The 16,321-nt window shown below is 39.8% G+C and overlaps 1 protein-coding gene across 10 annotated transcripts in view; it reads left to right on the top strand.

Annotated features, from left to right (window-relative positions):
* The window catches only part of dab1a (DAB adaptor protein 1a), a 213,589-nt gene that overhangs the window by 106,137 nt on the left and 91,131 nt on the right, over window positions 1-16,321 (top strand). The window contains exon 1 of one of the 10 annotated variants that reach the window (XM_017456568.3): window positions 7,404-7,605. The exons of the other annotated variants lie outside the window; for them this stretch is intronic. Within the exon in view, the coding sequence (XP_017312057.1) occupies window positions 7,602-7,605 (4 nt within the window). The 5' untranslated portion in view covers window positions 7,404-7,601. Of the gene's footprint in view, window positions 1-7,403; window positions 7,606-16,321 lie in introns of those variants that run through there. 10 annotated transcript variants of the gene reach the window in all.

Raw genomic sequence — 16,321 nt, 5'->3', positions numbered from 1 at the left:
CTGCACCAGACAGCCAGCTGTTTAACCTCCCTTCTGAATGCAGACTCATCTTCAATCTGATTTCATTATTAAGTGTGTTCCTGGCCTGATTGTACAAGACTTTATTCACACCCCTGTAAGCAGCCTCTTTGGCCTGACGAAGCTGCCTGAGCTTTGCTGTAAACCACAGTTTGTCATTGTTAAACATTAAATAAGCCCTAATAGGAATGCACATATCCTCACAGAAACTGATGTATGATGTAACAGTATCTGTGGGCTCGTCCAGGTCAGAAGATGCAGCCTCAACAAATACTCCAATCCGTGCAATCAAAGCAGGCTTGTAGTTACAGCTCTGCTTCATTGGTCCATCTGTTTACAGACCTTACTACAGGCATGGTTGATTTTAATTTCTGTCTGTAGGTTGGAAGAAGATGAACCAGACAGTGATCAGAGTCCCAAAGCTGCTCTAGGGACAGAGCGATATGCATCCTTTATTGTTGTGTAGCAATGATCCAGGATGTTCCTATCTCTGGGTGGGTATGTAATGTGCTGTCTGTATTTGAGCAGTTCATGTGTGAGATTTGCTTTGTTAAAATGCCCAAGAATAATAATAACTGAGTCCGGATATTGTTGTTCCATGTCTGTGATTTGATCAGCCAGCTGTTGCAACGCTGCACTCATGCACGTGTTTGGCATGATATATACACTCACCAGAATAAATGAGGAAAATTCTCGCAGCATGTAGAATGGCCTGCAGTTAATAGAGAACACTTACAAATTAGGACAGCACATCTTCTTTAACGTTGTTACATCTGTACACCAAGTTTCATTGATGTTAAATCATGTTCCACTGGCTCTCATTTTCCCCGTTAAATCCGCGATGCGATCTGCTCTGAACAGCTGGAAAAGATTAACTGCTACATGCTGCCGAATGTTCATCCCTGGTAAAACTGACTAGGAATAGATTACTAAACACAAGACAAACAAACAAAAACAACAAAAGAATAGGAGCGCTCCACACCGAGGCGGCCATCCGCAGCACCATCTTAGATGTTGGCACCAAATTCTGACCATACCATCTGTGTGCCTCAGCAGAAATCAGGATACATCAGACCAGGCTACGTTTTTCCAGTCTTTAACTGTCCGGTTTTTCTGAGTCTGTGCCCACTGCAGCCTCAGCTTTCTGTTCTTGGCTGACAGAAGTGGAACCTGATGTGGTCTTCTGCTGTTGTAGCTCATCAGCCTCAAGGTTTGACATATGCATTCTGAGATGCTTTTCTGCTCACCACAATTGTACAGAGTGGTTATCTAACTTACTGTAGCCTTTCTGTCAGCTTTAACGAGTTCCTCAGATGACCTCAGAGTTTTCATCCGCATAACCACTGCTCACTGGATGTTTTTTCTTTATTGCACCTTTCTGAGTAAACTCTAGTGACAGTTGTGCATGAAAATCCACGGTCAAAATCACTGAGAACACAATTTCCCCCCATTCCGATGGTTGACGTGAACATTACCTGAAGGTGCTGACCCATATCTGCGTGATTTTATGAATCGCACTGCTGCCACATGATTGGCTGATTAGGTAATTGCATGAATGAGTAGGTGTACAGGTGTTTCTAATAAAGTGCTCAGTGAGTGTATACTTGTATACATAAGGATTGGAGGGGAAATACCAGGAATGAAATGGTTAAATTGTACAGCAGTTGAGTGCAGAACAGGTCCAGCAGAAGCAAAATGTGAGATGCAGAGAAGAGAAATCCATGTATCACATTCAATACCGTGATCACACTCTGTGACCATCTCAGTCTCAGCAAATCACAGTGATTTCTCAGCTGAGCAGGTCGAATCAGGCTTTTTGAATCGTGTGTGATGATGAATCATATGTCTGGGAAAATCCATTAGATGTCACTGTGGCTGAATTTTTTTTATTTTTAACCATTTTTGTAACATTGATTTTTTTTCTGCCATTAATACACTCGACATCTTTTAGCAAAAAAAAACCCGTTTTGCTCCAGAGTTGCATCCAGAATGACATATTTAAAATCAGTCTTCTCCCTTATCACTTCTAGAGATGACTAGACTTTAAAAGGCTAAAACCTGTTCCAGAAAGAAACACGTTTCCGGTCTGTTATTTTCAGAAATATACAGTATATAGTACAGAATGCCAAAATTTCACCATGAGAAGGGCCACCACACATTGAGTATAAGCGTACACATAAGCATCTTCTTAATGTGTGCACACAGTATAATGTATGCCAAGCCTCTATGTAAGCCTCGAGTTATACTTTATGCATAACTGCATGCATCTGTTCACACAGCTGTGTACACATCTGCAAAGCTGTGGTGTATCTGGAGGATTAAAAGCTAAATCCACTACCCATTAGGCACCAGGGTTTGCACCACAAAACTGTAAAATGTTAACTATTTCATGCCAACTATTCTGCAGTGTGCAGTTTATAGTTTGGTGTGCACATTTTTAGGTGTTTTGTTTGTTGTTGATTTTTTGGGTTTTTTTTTTTTGGCAGTTTCATGGTTGTTGGTCTATGGTCTGCACTTATATAGCGCTTTTTAACCTTAGCAGTTCTAGAAAGCACTTTACACTGTGTCTCATTCACCCATTCACACACACACACACACTCCAGTGGTAGCAGAGCTGCCATACAAGGCGCTAACTTGCCATCGGGGGCATTTTGGGGTTCAGTGTCTTGCCCAAAGACACTTTGGCATGTGGAGTCGAACCGCCAACCCTACGATTAGTGGACAACCCGCTCTACCACCTGAGCCACAGCCGCCGTTGCCACGGCTTCTGAGGTTGTGACACATTGTAGTATCTGGTCCTCACTGTTTATGCTGGTGCTGCATAGATATCTTGCACAAGTACATGCATATTTAAAATCAAAAACAGACTAATAGACTGGTGCTAATCCAATACCAGTTAGCAAATTCCAGTTTCTAAAACCAGATGCTAGAAAACAGTTAATTCTGGTTTTAATGGTTTTAATTTTTAGTATGAATAGAGAAAAATGCAGGTTTCCACCCCGATCTCAAACATAATTTGTATTTATGATTTTGTGGATTTTATAAGAATTATGGTGATTTGTTGGAATGCTCTAACCCCATAATCATTCATAACGTATCACACTGGATAGTGGAAGAGAGAGAGAGAGAGAGTGGGTGAGTGTGTGTGTGTGTGTGTGTGTGTGTGTGTGTGTGTGTGTGTGTGTTTTTTTGTGTGTGTGTTTGCAAGTACTCATGAATGTACTTGTGTTACCAGTAATCATATTGATATTGTTTAGCCAGAGGTACCCTAATCAGCAGAACGGAAGAATTAATTGATTTATTTAATATCTACCCTTTTCTCAACGCGTTCTGCCTCTCAGAATCAGCCTTCAGCAGTTTATTAAGCCATGAGCTTGATCGTTAAGCTCCTAATTTATCTCTTTTTAACACAATCTTCCATTTCCTTTTTCATCTTCATTCATACATTGTTTTCTTGGGTGTTTTTTCCTTTTCGCTTTAATTCAAAGTGCTGTGAGTGGCAGCTTTAGATTTGTGCTCTTGGAAACTGCTGCTTTTTGTTGGCAGTCACTTTGTGTCAAGTGTAGTATGTCTCTATACAGACAAAAGAGTATATGGTGTGATGGAGATCGCAACTGTGGCTCTAAAAGTCAGCAGAAAAGGTAAGGTATTGTTTTTATGGTGGCACACTGGTTAGGAAATTTACTCTTTGCAAATCTTTTGCCCTGGCATGCAGTAGTGGTTGTGGAACTGGAACAAGATACAGTAATGTGATATATTAGCCAGTGATAAGGTTTGCCAGGACACCCTGTCCTAGCCTTGTCTAGTGATAAAATCTGAAATCTGTTTTAGCAGCTGAACCTCACACTAGTGGCAGAGGACCCCAGCAGTGATACAGAGACCTCAGCTGTTGATTGGATAATTAGTAAGAAGACTGAATGGGATCTGAAGGATTTGGCTCGTGTGTAGAGTGGAGTGCAGTTCAAAAGCTACTTAATCAGTTCCTGAAACAATCCTCTTAAACCTTTTAAACTCTTTACACTAGCCTTGTTTGCATCATTGAAACCCAAAGCCAGTCAGCCAGAGTAGAACATTTTCAACAAGTCGATCATGATAGCTTTCCAAATGAGCTTGATTAGTTGGTGTATTTAGCCAAGTAGTCGTTTTTAGGCACTGCTTAAATGACACATGCAAACCCTAGTACTGGACACTAGGAATTAATACCAGGGGCATTAGGGATGCATTTAGTAAGGCGCAACCCACATCTAGTGTGCGTTACACAATTTTAATGTACAACATGGCGGCAAAGGCAAATGTAGTTGCCTCAGCAAAGAGTTAATTAAAACGGTGTAACGCACCTAGCTGTGGATTATCCCGCTTACACCATGGTCACTTGCCAGCACTGACAAGTTAAAGCTGTCATTAATGTTTGCAGTGCATAATTTGACTGAAAGGATAAAAATAACAGTTAATTTTTGTTAGTTATTTCAAAAATGGTTGTTAGATCTAGAATTCTGCCTGCTCTAAATCATACACAGAGATAAAGTAGTACAATAAGATTACATTTATTTGAATTAATTATAATATATTTAAATAGTTATTAGAAAGAGAGAGAGAGAGAGACTCTGCGTGTGTGAATTTGTTTGTGCCGCGCCTCTACTAATAATGAAGTTTACTATGGTTAAAATTGTTTATAGGCACCAGATTAATTTAAAATGGTGATTAAACTGACTGGAAATACCTGTGCATTAAACTGTTTGAACGCACACCTTCCAGCCAATCAGAATTGAGTATTGAGACAGACCATGGTATAATAGCATATATGCCTTATTCCTATTCATATGTACAAACAGCTATTTTTACTTAAATGGATTATCTACAGTTGAGTAGTAAATGCTAAGTTGTATATCGGTTAGATGTAACTTTCTCATGCCAATGTAAAGAGCATTAAAAAGGTATAAGTGTATTATGTAAGGAAACTTCATTTATATTTATATGGCAGTTAATAAAATGCCACTTTACTTACAGCTTGCATTGACCAAGCATAATGAAGTAAAATGCATTATATATTATATTATATATGCATTTTGTTATAAACACTGGAATTGAGTACAACTGAGAAAAGAAACATGGATTTGAGAATGTGCTTATATTTTATATATATTAATGTAATTGAAGTTATGGGCTTTATATAGTGTTGCTGTATGTAACTATGAGCACACACTGTATATCTGGTTTATGTCAGGTGTTATGAGGTACAGTATGAATTAGGGATGCACTGATACTAAATTTCTCAGCCAATAACGATGACAAATTATTCAGAGTGATATTGGACGATACCGAAATTTCTGCCTTTTATGCCTTCTTTTAAATTAATAATAATTAATTCCACAATTCTGAAAGAAATGCAAATAAAAACTTTATTCTCTCCATTTCAGCAAGTTGTTTCACAGTAACTGGTCTCATAAACAGAAAACACATTACTCTAATTAACATTAACATATGAACTAAATTCTGAAGATTATTATCGTAAGATTATTAACTTATTGAATATTATTAATTCATATTAACATTGACTGAATTCTAAAAATCCTGTCGGTCTCACATTCACTCTCCACTAACAAAAACATTTCTACTTCATCACTGACATCAAACTGGTGATATATAATAACAACTTCTTTATAAATTAACGTTAACGGGATATGAAATACACTACTCTACAAATATATTTTTCTGTGCAATATATACTTTTTTGTCAACTCATCTTCATTTAATTCGCTTTAATTCAGCGTACCTGGACCATAAATAGCCTATCATATGCCTTGATAAAGGAGTGTGCTACGAATTACAAGCAAACAGCCAATAACAAGTTGCGTATCTGTGGGGTTCGGTTGCGTCAAACCTTTTTTTCTACTGGTCTTTGTTTAAAAAAGATGAAAATGTATCAGTAATTATCGATACCGAATGATATGAAACATTATATGCATATTAGATGCATTTTTTAGCTGTACCGCCCAGCCCTACTGTATGTATCATATTAGATACATATTTATAATACATTATTATATAATGGATTCATAGGAAATCTTAGCGACCACCAAAAGACCAGTATCATATTGTTTCGCTCCTACACTTGTATCAGCTTCTCTGTAATTGAGCCAAACAGCATGTTTGCCACTGAGGTCACTCCTGTCCCTGATGTCTCTCTGTAATTAAAATGCCATTTAATTTATGTGCTGTCAACTCTCTGATTACACACTGAGGCCAAGGAGCACAAGAAACAATTTAATTGTATGTTTTGTATCTAATTCCATAACCTTCATGTTTATTTTAATTGATTCAGATTGTCCAGTGTGACCCTCCTCATGATGATGGCCTTTAGGGTGCTGTGATTATAATTCAAAGGCGTTCAAAAGCAATTTCAGATAATAGAATTCAGAGCCAATACATTTCTTAAGATTCACTTGACAATTTTAAACATCACATTTACATGTTTGGGATGTGGTGGCTTAGTGGTTTGCCTTGCACCTTCGGGGTTGGGGTTCATATCGTGCTTCAGCCCTGTGTGCGCAGAGTTTGCATGTTCTCAACATGCTTCGGGGGTTTCCTCCGAGTACTCCAGTCCAAAAACATGCGTTGTAGAATGGGTTGGTAGGCTCCAGGCTCCCCCAAGACCCACAAGCATTATAAATTCAGGCACTTCTTGTACTCCTGGCACCTTGACTTGAGCATATACCTATCATCAAGTATTCAACTTCCATTTTCCATACCGCTTATCCTACACAGGGTCATGGGGGAGCCTGGAGCCTTTCCCAGGGAACTTGGGGCACAAGTCAGGGGACACCCTGGACAGACAATTTGGAAATGCCAATCAGCCTAAAATGCATGTCTCTTTTTGGACTGGGGGAGGAAACCGGAGTACCCGGAGGAAACCGACGTAGCACAGGGAGTACATGCAAAGTCCATGCACACAGGTGGAGGTGGGATTCGAATCCCCAACCCTGGAGGTGTGAGGCCAACATGCTAACCACTAAGCCACCGTGCCCAAGTAATTTCATTTTTTGTTATTGTTTTCCTCATTTGTTATTGTTTTCAATAACTTTAATACATTTATTGTAATTGCCTCAAATTGCTCACTGTGACCCAAATGATGAGCTTGAGCATACTGTAATTAAAATGTAAAGGCAGGATGCATAAGCAATACACATTTATTCTGTGGATCTTTAACTACTGCTGACGTCATAAGGATCGGCAGGTGCAAGTGCCCTTACGTGATAAGGCTATGTTCTTTCAGCTAACCTTTGTACAGTAAATTGTAATGGTATTCTGAGGAGACCTTTAGCACCAGCCTTGTGAAACTACTTTATTCTGATATGTGCAGAAGGTCTTTCCATTTTAGAGGCAACGTTCTTCCTCAGAGGGTGCAAATCAAACAGTCTGCAGTTTCCCCGCAGGGGGCTTCATGCCTCATTCCTTCAGACCCTCGGGTCTGTCTCTTTTTGTCTCTCTCTGTCTCCTAGCAGTAATTAAATGAGCATTTATGTCTGATTTCTCTCTCTGACAATCAGGAATAATTACGCCACATTACAACACAGCCTGCTGAGATGGGTAAGCAAATAATACACAGTAGAAAGACTGTTGGAGCGTGTGTGTTTAAGTGAATGTGCGTGCGTTCCCTTCTGTGTGTTAATCCACTGGCAGATCTTGCATCAAAGTGCACTTGTTAATGTGTCAAGTCAAATTTATTTGGTCGCTGTCATGTGTGCGTGTGTGTGATCTGAAAGCCTAAAAGCTAACCCTTATTGCTTATGATTTCTTCATAAATCTCTGACATTTAAAAAAAAAAAAAAAAAAAGCAGCTTAATATTTTATTTTAAAACAATGTTTTCCTTAATCAGCCCTGCATATACTGGATTACTCCTAACATATTATATAACTTTAATATACAGTATGATTTACATATTGCAGTATATTAGTAATAATGTATGCAGTCTGAACTAATTCAGTCATGCAGGTCTATGGTGTGTTTGCTGAGGCCATGACTTGCAGTTTGAGCTGTGTGTTTAAGCTGACCTCGCTGTATTATGTGTGTGTAATTAGATCAGCCTCATTGAGTCTTGTCTTGTAAGGAAAAATTTATAGGCAGCAAAATGAGCTCTGTAGCACACGGTGCACGCATGGATGTCCAGATTAAATATGCAGTTAAAAGAATGAAAGCTATATGCAACTGTATGACCTTTAGGACAGGTTTCAGTGGCACACAGCCTTATCGCTAAAGATAAGGGAATATCATTTTCATGTTTTAAACAGAATATTCCAAACCTTTTTTTTTCTTCCCATCAAACATTATTTAATTAAGATTCACTTTTCTTTTTTTGTGATACTCTTGTGAAATTTGAACAGTGAGGTGCCTTACGCTGTGTTGAATTATCTCTTGACTTATCACACAACGCCTATTGGTTTTTGAGATCAAAATGCGATTCTGGTTGGATAATTTATCAAAGGAGAGAGATTCATATCTATACTTTCTAGCTGCTAATATGCCTGTGGAGAAAGGAGCCTCAGATGACCCGACATTCAGCTGTGTGAAGCAGTTAAAGACTTCCTGCAGGGTTTCTGGCAGGCTTAAATGAACATTTTACCATGAAGTAGATCTTACTGTGTGCAGCATATAAACTAGATTCATACACAGATAGTAAAGAGCTGCTGTGTGATGATTTCTTAAAATTAGAAGTGGAATGTTAAATTGCAGTCTACATAAATTTATTTATTTATTTTCTCCCCAATTTGGTAATTTACCAATTGCCATCTGTTAGCCAGCTCTCCCTATTACACAACAGCTATGAATCAGGAAGGGTGGAGGCTAACACATGCTTCCTACAGGAAGCCATCCACTGCATCTTTTTGAACAGGAAGGAGCTCACATACATTGGCTAGTGTTGCTGTGATTGACAGGTAAGAGTATGCCATCCTTCATACCTGGAGATCATGGCCAATTATGCTTTCTTGAAATCCATGCCACAAACGGCTGCGGCATTGTCGGGATCCAAACGATAGATTGAACACTTCAGTTGCACCACATATCATTTTCTTTGCATTCATCTTCCTCATGTCTTACAAATGAAATTCTGTTGTTAGGTTATTTTGCTTCTTTCTAGAAATAAATGCATGAAATAAGCAATACAGTTCAGAAGATAATCTAATGCAGTGCTTTTCAAACCTGTCATGGAGGACCCCCAGCACTGCACATTTTGTATGTCTCCCTCATCTAACACACCTGATTCAACTCATCAGCTCATTAGTACAGACTGCAAGACCTGGATCGGGTGAGACGTACAAAATGTGCAGTGCTGGGGGTCGTCCAGGACAGGTTTCAGAACCCCTGATCTAATGTATAATACTGTGTATGTCAGTTCTCTGATGTTACAGGTTTAACAGACTGTAAATGTGATATTATTCGTTATATTTCATTTGTTGTACGGCCATGCATAAGAAAAGCAAAACACAAACCTTACATCATCTGTTATTGATTTCTTTTGACCTATACGACAGTCAACCAGATGCATCTGTGTATTCTGTTCAGGTATTCTGTGTTCGTCTTTCTTTTCACCGGTACCGGGACTTTTATATGTGTTCCCCTGTGCGCCATAGAAAGAACACTATTCACTTCTGGGAGGCTGTATGTCAGAATAAAGAGCAGCCCAGGACATCGTCTTATTTTTACTGCGCATACAATATTGTTTGTGCCTGTGGTTTGAGTGGCCATTTCCTCTGTGGAATCCTTCCTTCACCCTGTTGATGTCGTGTCTAACATGTCATTTATTTTGTCCAGTTTGGCAGCTCGATGTCTCCATAGTAACCACTGGTATCTGTTCTCTGAGCTGCTCAAAATAACAGCGTATAGATCAAACACCCTTTTGCCACATTTGCATCACATGCCTGATGTGTTAAGGAGCATGTTTATGTTATTCATCACAAATGACCGTGCCTGTGTTCGTGATGTGGCATCCAGCCGTCTCCATTGCAGCCTAATAGAAGTTAAACGAAAAGTTAAATGATGAATCATCAGTGATTGACTCACACCATCCAGGTTAGTTCATTATTTGGTCGTTCTTATTTGCCCTTTCCTTTTACTGGCAAAACAACAGGAAACATGTATAGCGTGGTACCTTACGTATTGGTTAGTTCAGTTTGGGTGCCAGACAGTCAAAATATCTGCCACCTATAATTTATAATTTGGACATCACTCAGCAGAAAAAACAGTTGGCTATGCAAAATTCTCAAAAAGGAAGATTATTATTTTCAGTTCATGCAATGAACCTGAGAAAACAGATCTCTTTTACTAATTCATAGCAACTGAAATAACTAGAGATACACCGATGTATCAGTAAAGGCTATTTTTCATGCTCTCTGCCATCGGCCGACTTAAAAATAGTTTAAAAACATCCGATGATCAGGGCCGGTTATATCCTGTCAAGCAAAAGCGGGCGGGAAAACACATCGATTTCGTGCTGTGTGTAAAGTAGATGTCTCTTGTGTGGAATGATGACAAACTGCAGTTTGTAAGCTCTGTAATCTCTGCACTGTTAAGAGTTTTGCTGCACTGCTCGAGCTGAATTAAAGCTCCAGTACACCGTTGAAAGATTTAAATGAAGATGAGTTGACAAAAAAGTATATATAGCACAGAAAAATATATTTGTAGAGTAGTGTTTCATATCCAGTTAATGTGAACCAGTTTAACAAAAAGTTTAACAAAACGTGTAACCAGTTTAAGAAAACGTTTGTAGGTTTCATAACTATTAAAAAAAAAAAGTCACATTTTGACAACGGGAAGGATTTACCCAGGCCAACATACATTTATTTAAATGCAAATATTGAACTGGCTGAAGGGAACGATAGAAACATAGGAGATCGAAACAGATGGAGAGCATGAGATTCATATATTCATATTTTCTTTTAATTATTTTGTCAGTTTGACCGAATGTAGCTCAATGTGAACTCCTGGACTGTGGTGCTGATCATTTTTACTCACACCTAGAGGAGGTTTTACATGTTATTCTCCTTTCATGAGACATTTATGATCATGATATGACACTTCCACTTCCCTATGAGAAGTTTTGCACACACCTTAAAATATTGAGGTTGGAATAATACTGTTTTATACACCGAACCACCATAACATTAAAACCACCTGGCTAATATTGTGTAGATCCCCCTTGTGCTGCTCTGACCCTTCGAGGCATGGACTCCACAAGACCTCTGAAGATGTGCTGACGTTAGCAGCAGATCCTTTAAGTCCTGTAAGTTGCGAGGTGGGATGGATCAGACTTGTTTGTCCAGAACATCCCACAGATGCTCGATCGGATTGAGATCTGGGGAATTTGGAGGCCAAGTCAACACCTTGTCATGTTCCTCAAACCATTCCTGAGCAATTTTTGCAGTGTGGCAGGGAGCATTATCCTGCTGAAAGAGGCCCTCCATTAGGGAATACTGTTGCCATGAAGATGGGTACTTAGTCTGCAACAGTGTTTAGGTAGGTGGAATGTGTCAAAGTAACATCCACATGAATGCCAGAACCCAGCAGAACATTGGTCAGAGCATCACACTGACCTTTGGGCACTCATGACCCTGTCGCTGGTTCACCCATTTTCCTTCCTTGGATCACTTTTGGTAAGTACTAACCACTGCATACTGGATACACCCAACAAAACCTGTTGTTTTGGAGATGCTCTGACCCAGTCATCTAGCCATCACAGTTTGGCCTTTGTCAAAGTCGCTCAGATCCTTACACTTGCCCATTTTTTCTGCTTCCAATACATGTTCAACCTCTTGACAGGTGCCACTGTAACGTGATAATCAACGTTATTCATGTCATCTGTCAGTGTTTTTAATGTTATGATTGATTGATGTACACTAATTTGTTTGTTGTCTTGTAAAGATATCTACCATTGTCATAGTACTTTCTCCTACTGTTCTTAGTTTCTTAGTTTTTAGTTTCCAGTTTTGTAGCTATGTTCTGATGTTTGTTTGTTTTTTCCTGTATGGACCTCTGCTTGCCATTTTAAATGAGTATAGATTTGCTATCATATTCTGATTATGATCTGACCCCATGTATGCATTCCGACATTCTCTAAATTACATTTGTCTAAATAAAGAGGCAAAATCTTCAGATTTAACCACGTCTGATTCATATTAAAACACCATGACAGCTCAGTTCCTTGGAAAACAGCTTTGTCATGGGTATAAGTGACATGTAGAGCTCGGTATCATTAAGCAGAGCTTAGTAGCCACCTGCAATCTGCTTTAATTCTGAAATCAATGTCATTCATCAGTCGAGCCATCGATCAGCTGCTCAGCCAGCTGTCCTGCTCTGAAGCTGCCATAGTGTGCAGAATGAGCTATGCCAGCCTTGTCATTATTAATCATTTTACAGTGAAATGGCGTTCTGATTTACAGACAAATTATGTGGTCTACTGTTATCCCTTCCATGGATTCAGGTGTTTGTGGGTGTTGTCTTGTGCGTGTGTGTGTGTGTGTGTGTGTGTGTGTGTGTGTGTGTGTGTGTGTGTGTGTGTGTGTGTGTGTGATGGGTTTGTTTGGTGGCAGGCTAATCAGATAGCTGTAATTGTGTTTACCCAGCTAAGGGAACATGTGCGCAGTAATTGGTGCCTTGATTAGAGCAGCAGCACAACTGCAATCCTTCATTAAGCTCACGGCATTCAGAACAGCAGCACCGCAAATGGAGGAAAAAAAGACTACAGAGGTGGAGATCTGGAGTGGTGGACATTCTGAGAAAGGATAAACGAGGAGACAGAGAAAGTGACAGATTAAGAAAATGGGTCTCAGTGTGTATACATCTTTTTTGTAGGCCAAACTGAACTAAAACTTCATGTCAGATTTATAAAAATTTTGGAAATGCTGATTTATTTCATCCACATATGCCAATCACCATGCATGCCACAGCTCATTTGCATTTAGTGATAGTCATAAAACTCCATAAAAGGTACAAAATGCAAAATGAGGACAAAATGGTGAGAAACAAGGAATTTCTCAGAGGCAGAAGAGAGGAGATTTAAGATTTATTTATTTGCTATAATTCTTGTGCTAAAAAGAAGTGGAAGCTGTTTTGACCCTACACAATCCATCCATCCATTTTTCATACCACTTATCCTACACAGGGTTCGCGGGGAGCCCGGAGCCCAACCCAGGGTACTTGGAGCATGAGGTTGGGAACACCTTGGACGAGGTGACAACCCATCACAGGGCACAATAACACACACATTCACACACCACAGACAATTTGGTAATACTTATCAGCCCTGAGTTTCACCAAATATTTAAGCTTGACAGGGTGGTCTCTATATAAAAATTGCAATTTAAAGCTTATCAATCACATATAAATATAATGTGTGTGTGAGTGTATGTGTATATATATATATATATATATATATATATATATATATATATATATATATATATATATATAAAATGTATGCAGTATCACATTTTTGTAAATATTTGATTATGTCTTTTAATTTGACAACACTGAAGAAATGGCACTTTGCTACAATGTAAAGTAGTGAGTGTACAGCTTGTGTAACAGTGTAAATTTGCTGTCCCCTCAAAATAACTCAACACACAGCCATTAATGTCTAAAGCGCTGGCAACAAAAGTGAGTACACCCCTACGTGAAAATGCCCAAATTCAGCCCAATTAGCCATTTTCCCTCCCCGGTGTCATGTGACTTTTTAGTGTTACAAGGTCTCAGGTATGAATGGGGAGCAGGTGTGTTAAATTTGGTGTCACCGCTCTCACACTCCCTCATACTGGTCACTGGAAGTTCAACATGGCACCTCATGGCAAAGAACTCTCTGAGGATCTGAAAAAAAATTATTGTTGCTCTACGTAAAGATGGCCTAGGCTATAAGAAGATTGCCAAAATCCTGCCACTGAGCTGCAGCACGGTGGCCAAGACCATACAGCAGTTTAACAGGACAGGTTCCACTCAGAACAGGCCTCTCCATGGTCGACCAAAGAAGTTGAATGTACGTGCTCAGCGTCATATCCGGTGGTTGTCTTTGGGAAATAGACGTATGAGTGCTACCAGCATTGCTGCAGAGGTTGAAGGGGTGGGGTGTCAGCCTGTCAGTGCTCAGACCATACGCCGCACACTGCATCAAATTGGTCTGTATGGCTGTTGTCCCAGAAGGAAGCCTCTTCTAAAGATGATGCACAAGAAAGCCCACAAACAGTTGTTGAAGACAAGCAGACTAAGGACATGGATTACTGGAACCATGTCCTGTGGTCTGATGAGACCAAGATAAACTTATTTGGTTCAGAGGGTGTCAAGCGTGTTTGGCAGCAACCAGGTGAGGAGTACAAAGACAAGTGTGTCTCGCCTACAGTCAAGCATGGTGGTGGGAGTGTCATGGTCTGGGGCTGCATGAATGCTGCCGGCACAGGGGAGCTACAGTTCATTGAGGGAACCATGAATGCCAACATGTACTGTGACATACTGAAGCAGAGCATGATCCCCTCCCTTCGGAGACTGGGCCGCAGGGCAGTATTCCAGCATGATAACGACCCCAAACACATGTCCAAGATGACCACTGCCTTGCTAAAGAAGCTGAGGGTGAAGGTGATTGACTGGCCAAGCATGTCTCCAGACCTAAACCCTATTGAGCATCTGTGGGGCATCCTCAAACGGAAGGTGGAGGAGCACAAGGTCTCTAACATCCACTAGCTCCGTGATGTCGTTATGGAAGAGTGGAAGTGGCAACCTGTGAAGCTCTGGTAACTCCATTCCCAAGAGGGTTAAGGCAGTGTTGGAAAATAATGGTGATCACACAAAATATTGACACTTTGGTCCCAATTTGGACATTTTCAGTTAGGGGTGTACTCACTTTTGTTGCCAGTGGTTTAGACATTAATGGCTGTGTGTTGAGTTATTTTGAGGGGACAGCAAATTTACACTGTTATGCAAGCTGTACACTCACTATTTTACATTGTAGCAAAGTGTCATTTCTTCAGTGTAGTCACATTAAAAGTTATAATCTTGTCAGAATCTTGTCCTAGCAGAGACAGAAGACTTGCTGGCTCCTTCCAATTAAACAAGAAAAATGACGCTACTCTTGACAAAACTAAGTCTCACAGGTTGACCTACAGACACATGCCAATTATTGGGGGAATTAGCACAATTTTTTGTGCATTTTTGCGGAAAATGTCTTGAATTGTCAAAATTCTTTCGAAGTGATGCTTGTTGGTTAATGAGATGTTTTAGCTGTACTCATGTTTGATGTATGTGAATCGAAGAGGGCTTTCGCTGAATGCACGTTGTGATGACGTCCCATGACATGTTTTAGCACAGATCTGCAGAAAATCTGTGTTAATTGTGAAAAATTGCAAGCTCCTCAGAATATTGCAGAGTTTCCTTGATATCTTGGATTGACTGGTTAAAGGTTATCTGCTAATTTATCTCTAATTCTGAATAATTAGATAGAACTATGGATCATTTCTAGTCTTCTCATAGCATATCATTATCATGGGGTGGAGTTTTAGGAATTAGCAAGCATTAGCAACTGAAATGACTGGAAACGTCAATATTCTCATAAGCAGTAAGCATACATAATATATGCTCTGGATGCCTATATTCTAGTTTCTATCTGTATCTCTATCTAGTCTCTGAGATTATCACCTGCACTGTTCGTATTCACAGCCTGTATTGTAAAACGTGTAATTTTGTATCGTATAATGGTGCAGAGGAGAGGATTAGATGTACAGTATTTTGCTAATGGATCGGATACTGTTATGTGTTCTGCAGCCTGCAGTCTTGCAACACGGACACTGTTCCCCTCCATTTGTGAAACTAATTGGCTTGTAATTAAAATAACACTGACAATAGGAGCACCTCCCTCCCTCTCTCAAACTCATTCTATATCCATTCACCCATCCATTTTCCATACCGCTTATCCTACACAGGGTTGCAAGGGAGCCTGGAACCTATCTCATGGCACTCGGGCACAGGGCAGGGGACACCCTGGACAGGGTGCCCAGCTAACCCATTGCAGGGCATCATTCTATATGTATAAAATTATTTATTTGTTTTTTTTCTACCAACTCTTTCTCTGTTGTAGTCTTTTCTTGAGGCTCCTCACTTTCTGTCAAATAGAGAAAACAGAGGAGTTATATTTTGGGCATCTAGCACAATAAAGTGTGTAGGAGTATGCAGGAGTGTGTGTGTGTGTTTGTGTGTGTGGGGGTTTGTATGTTTCTATATCTTGGTGGGGACCAAATGAACACCTTACAGTTTTGAACTTGTGGAGAT

The sequence above is a fragment of the Ictalurus punctatus genome, chromosome 25 (genome assembly GCF_001660625.3).
Source record: "Ictalurus punctatus breed USDA103 chromosome 25, Coco_2.0, whole genome shotgun sequence".
In the NCBI taxonomy this organism is placed as follows: Eukaryota; Metazoa; Chordata; class Actinopteri; order Siluriformes; family Ictaluridae; genus Ictalurus; species Ictalurus punctatus.
This window is presented reverse-complemented; position numbering and strand designations above follow the sequence as displayed.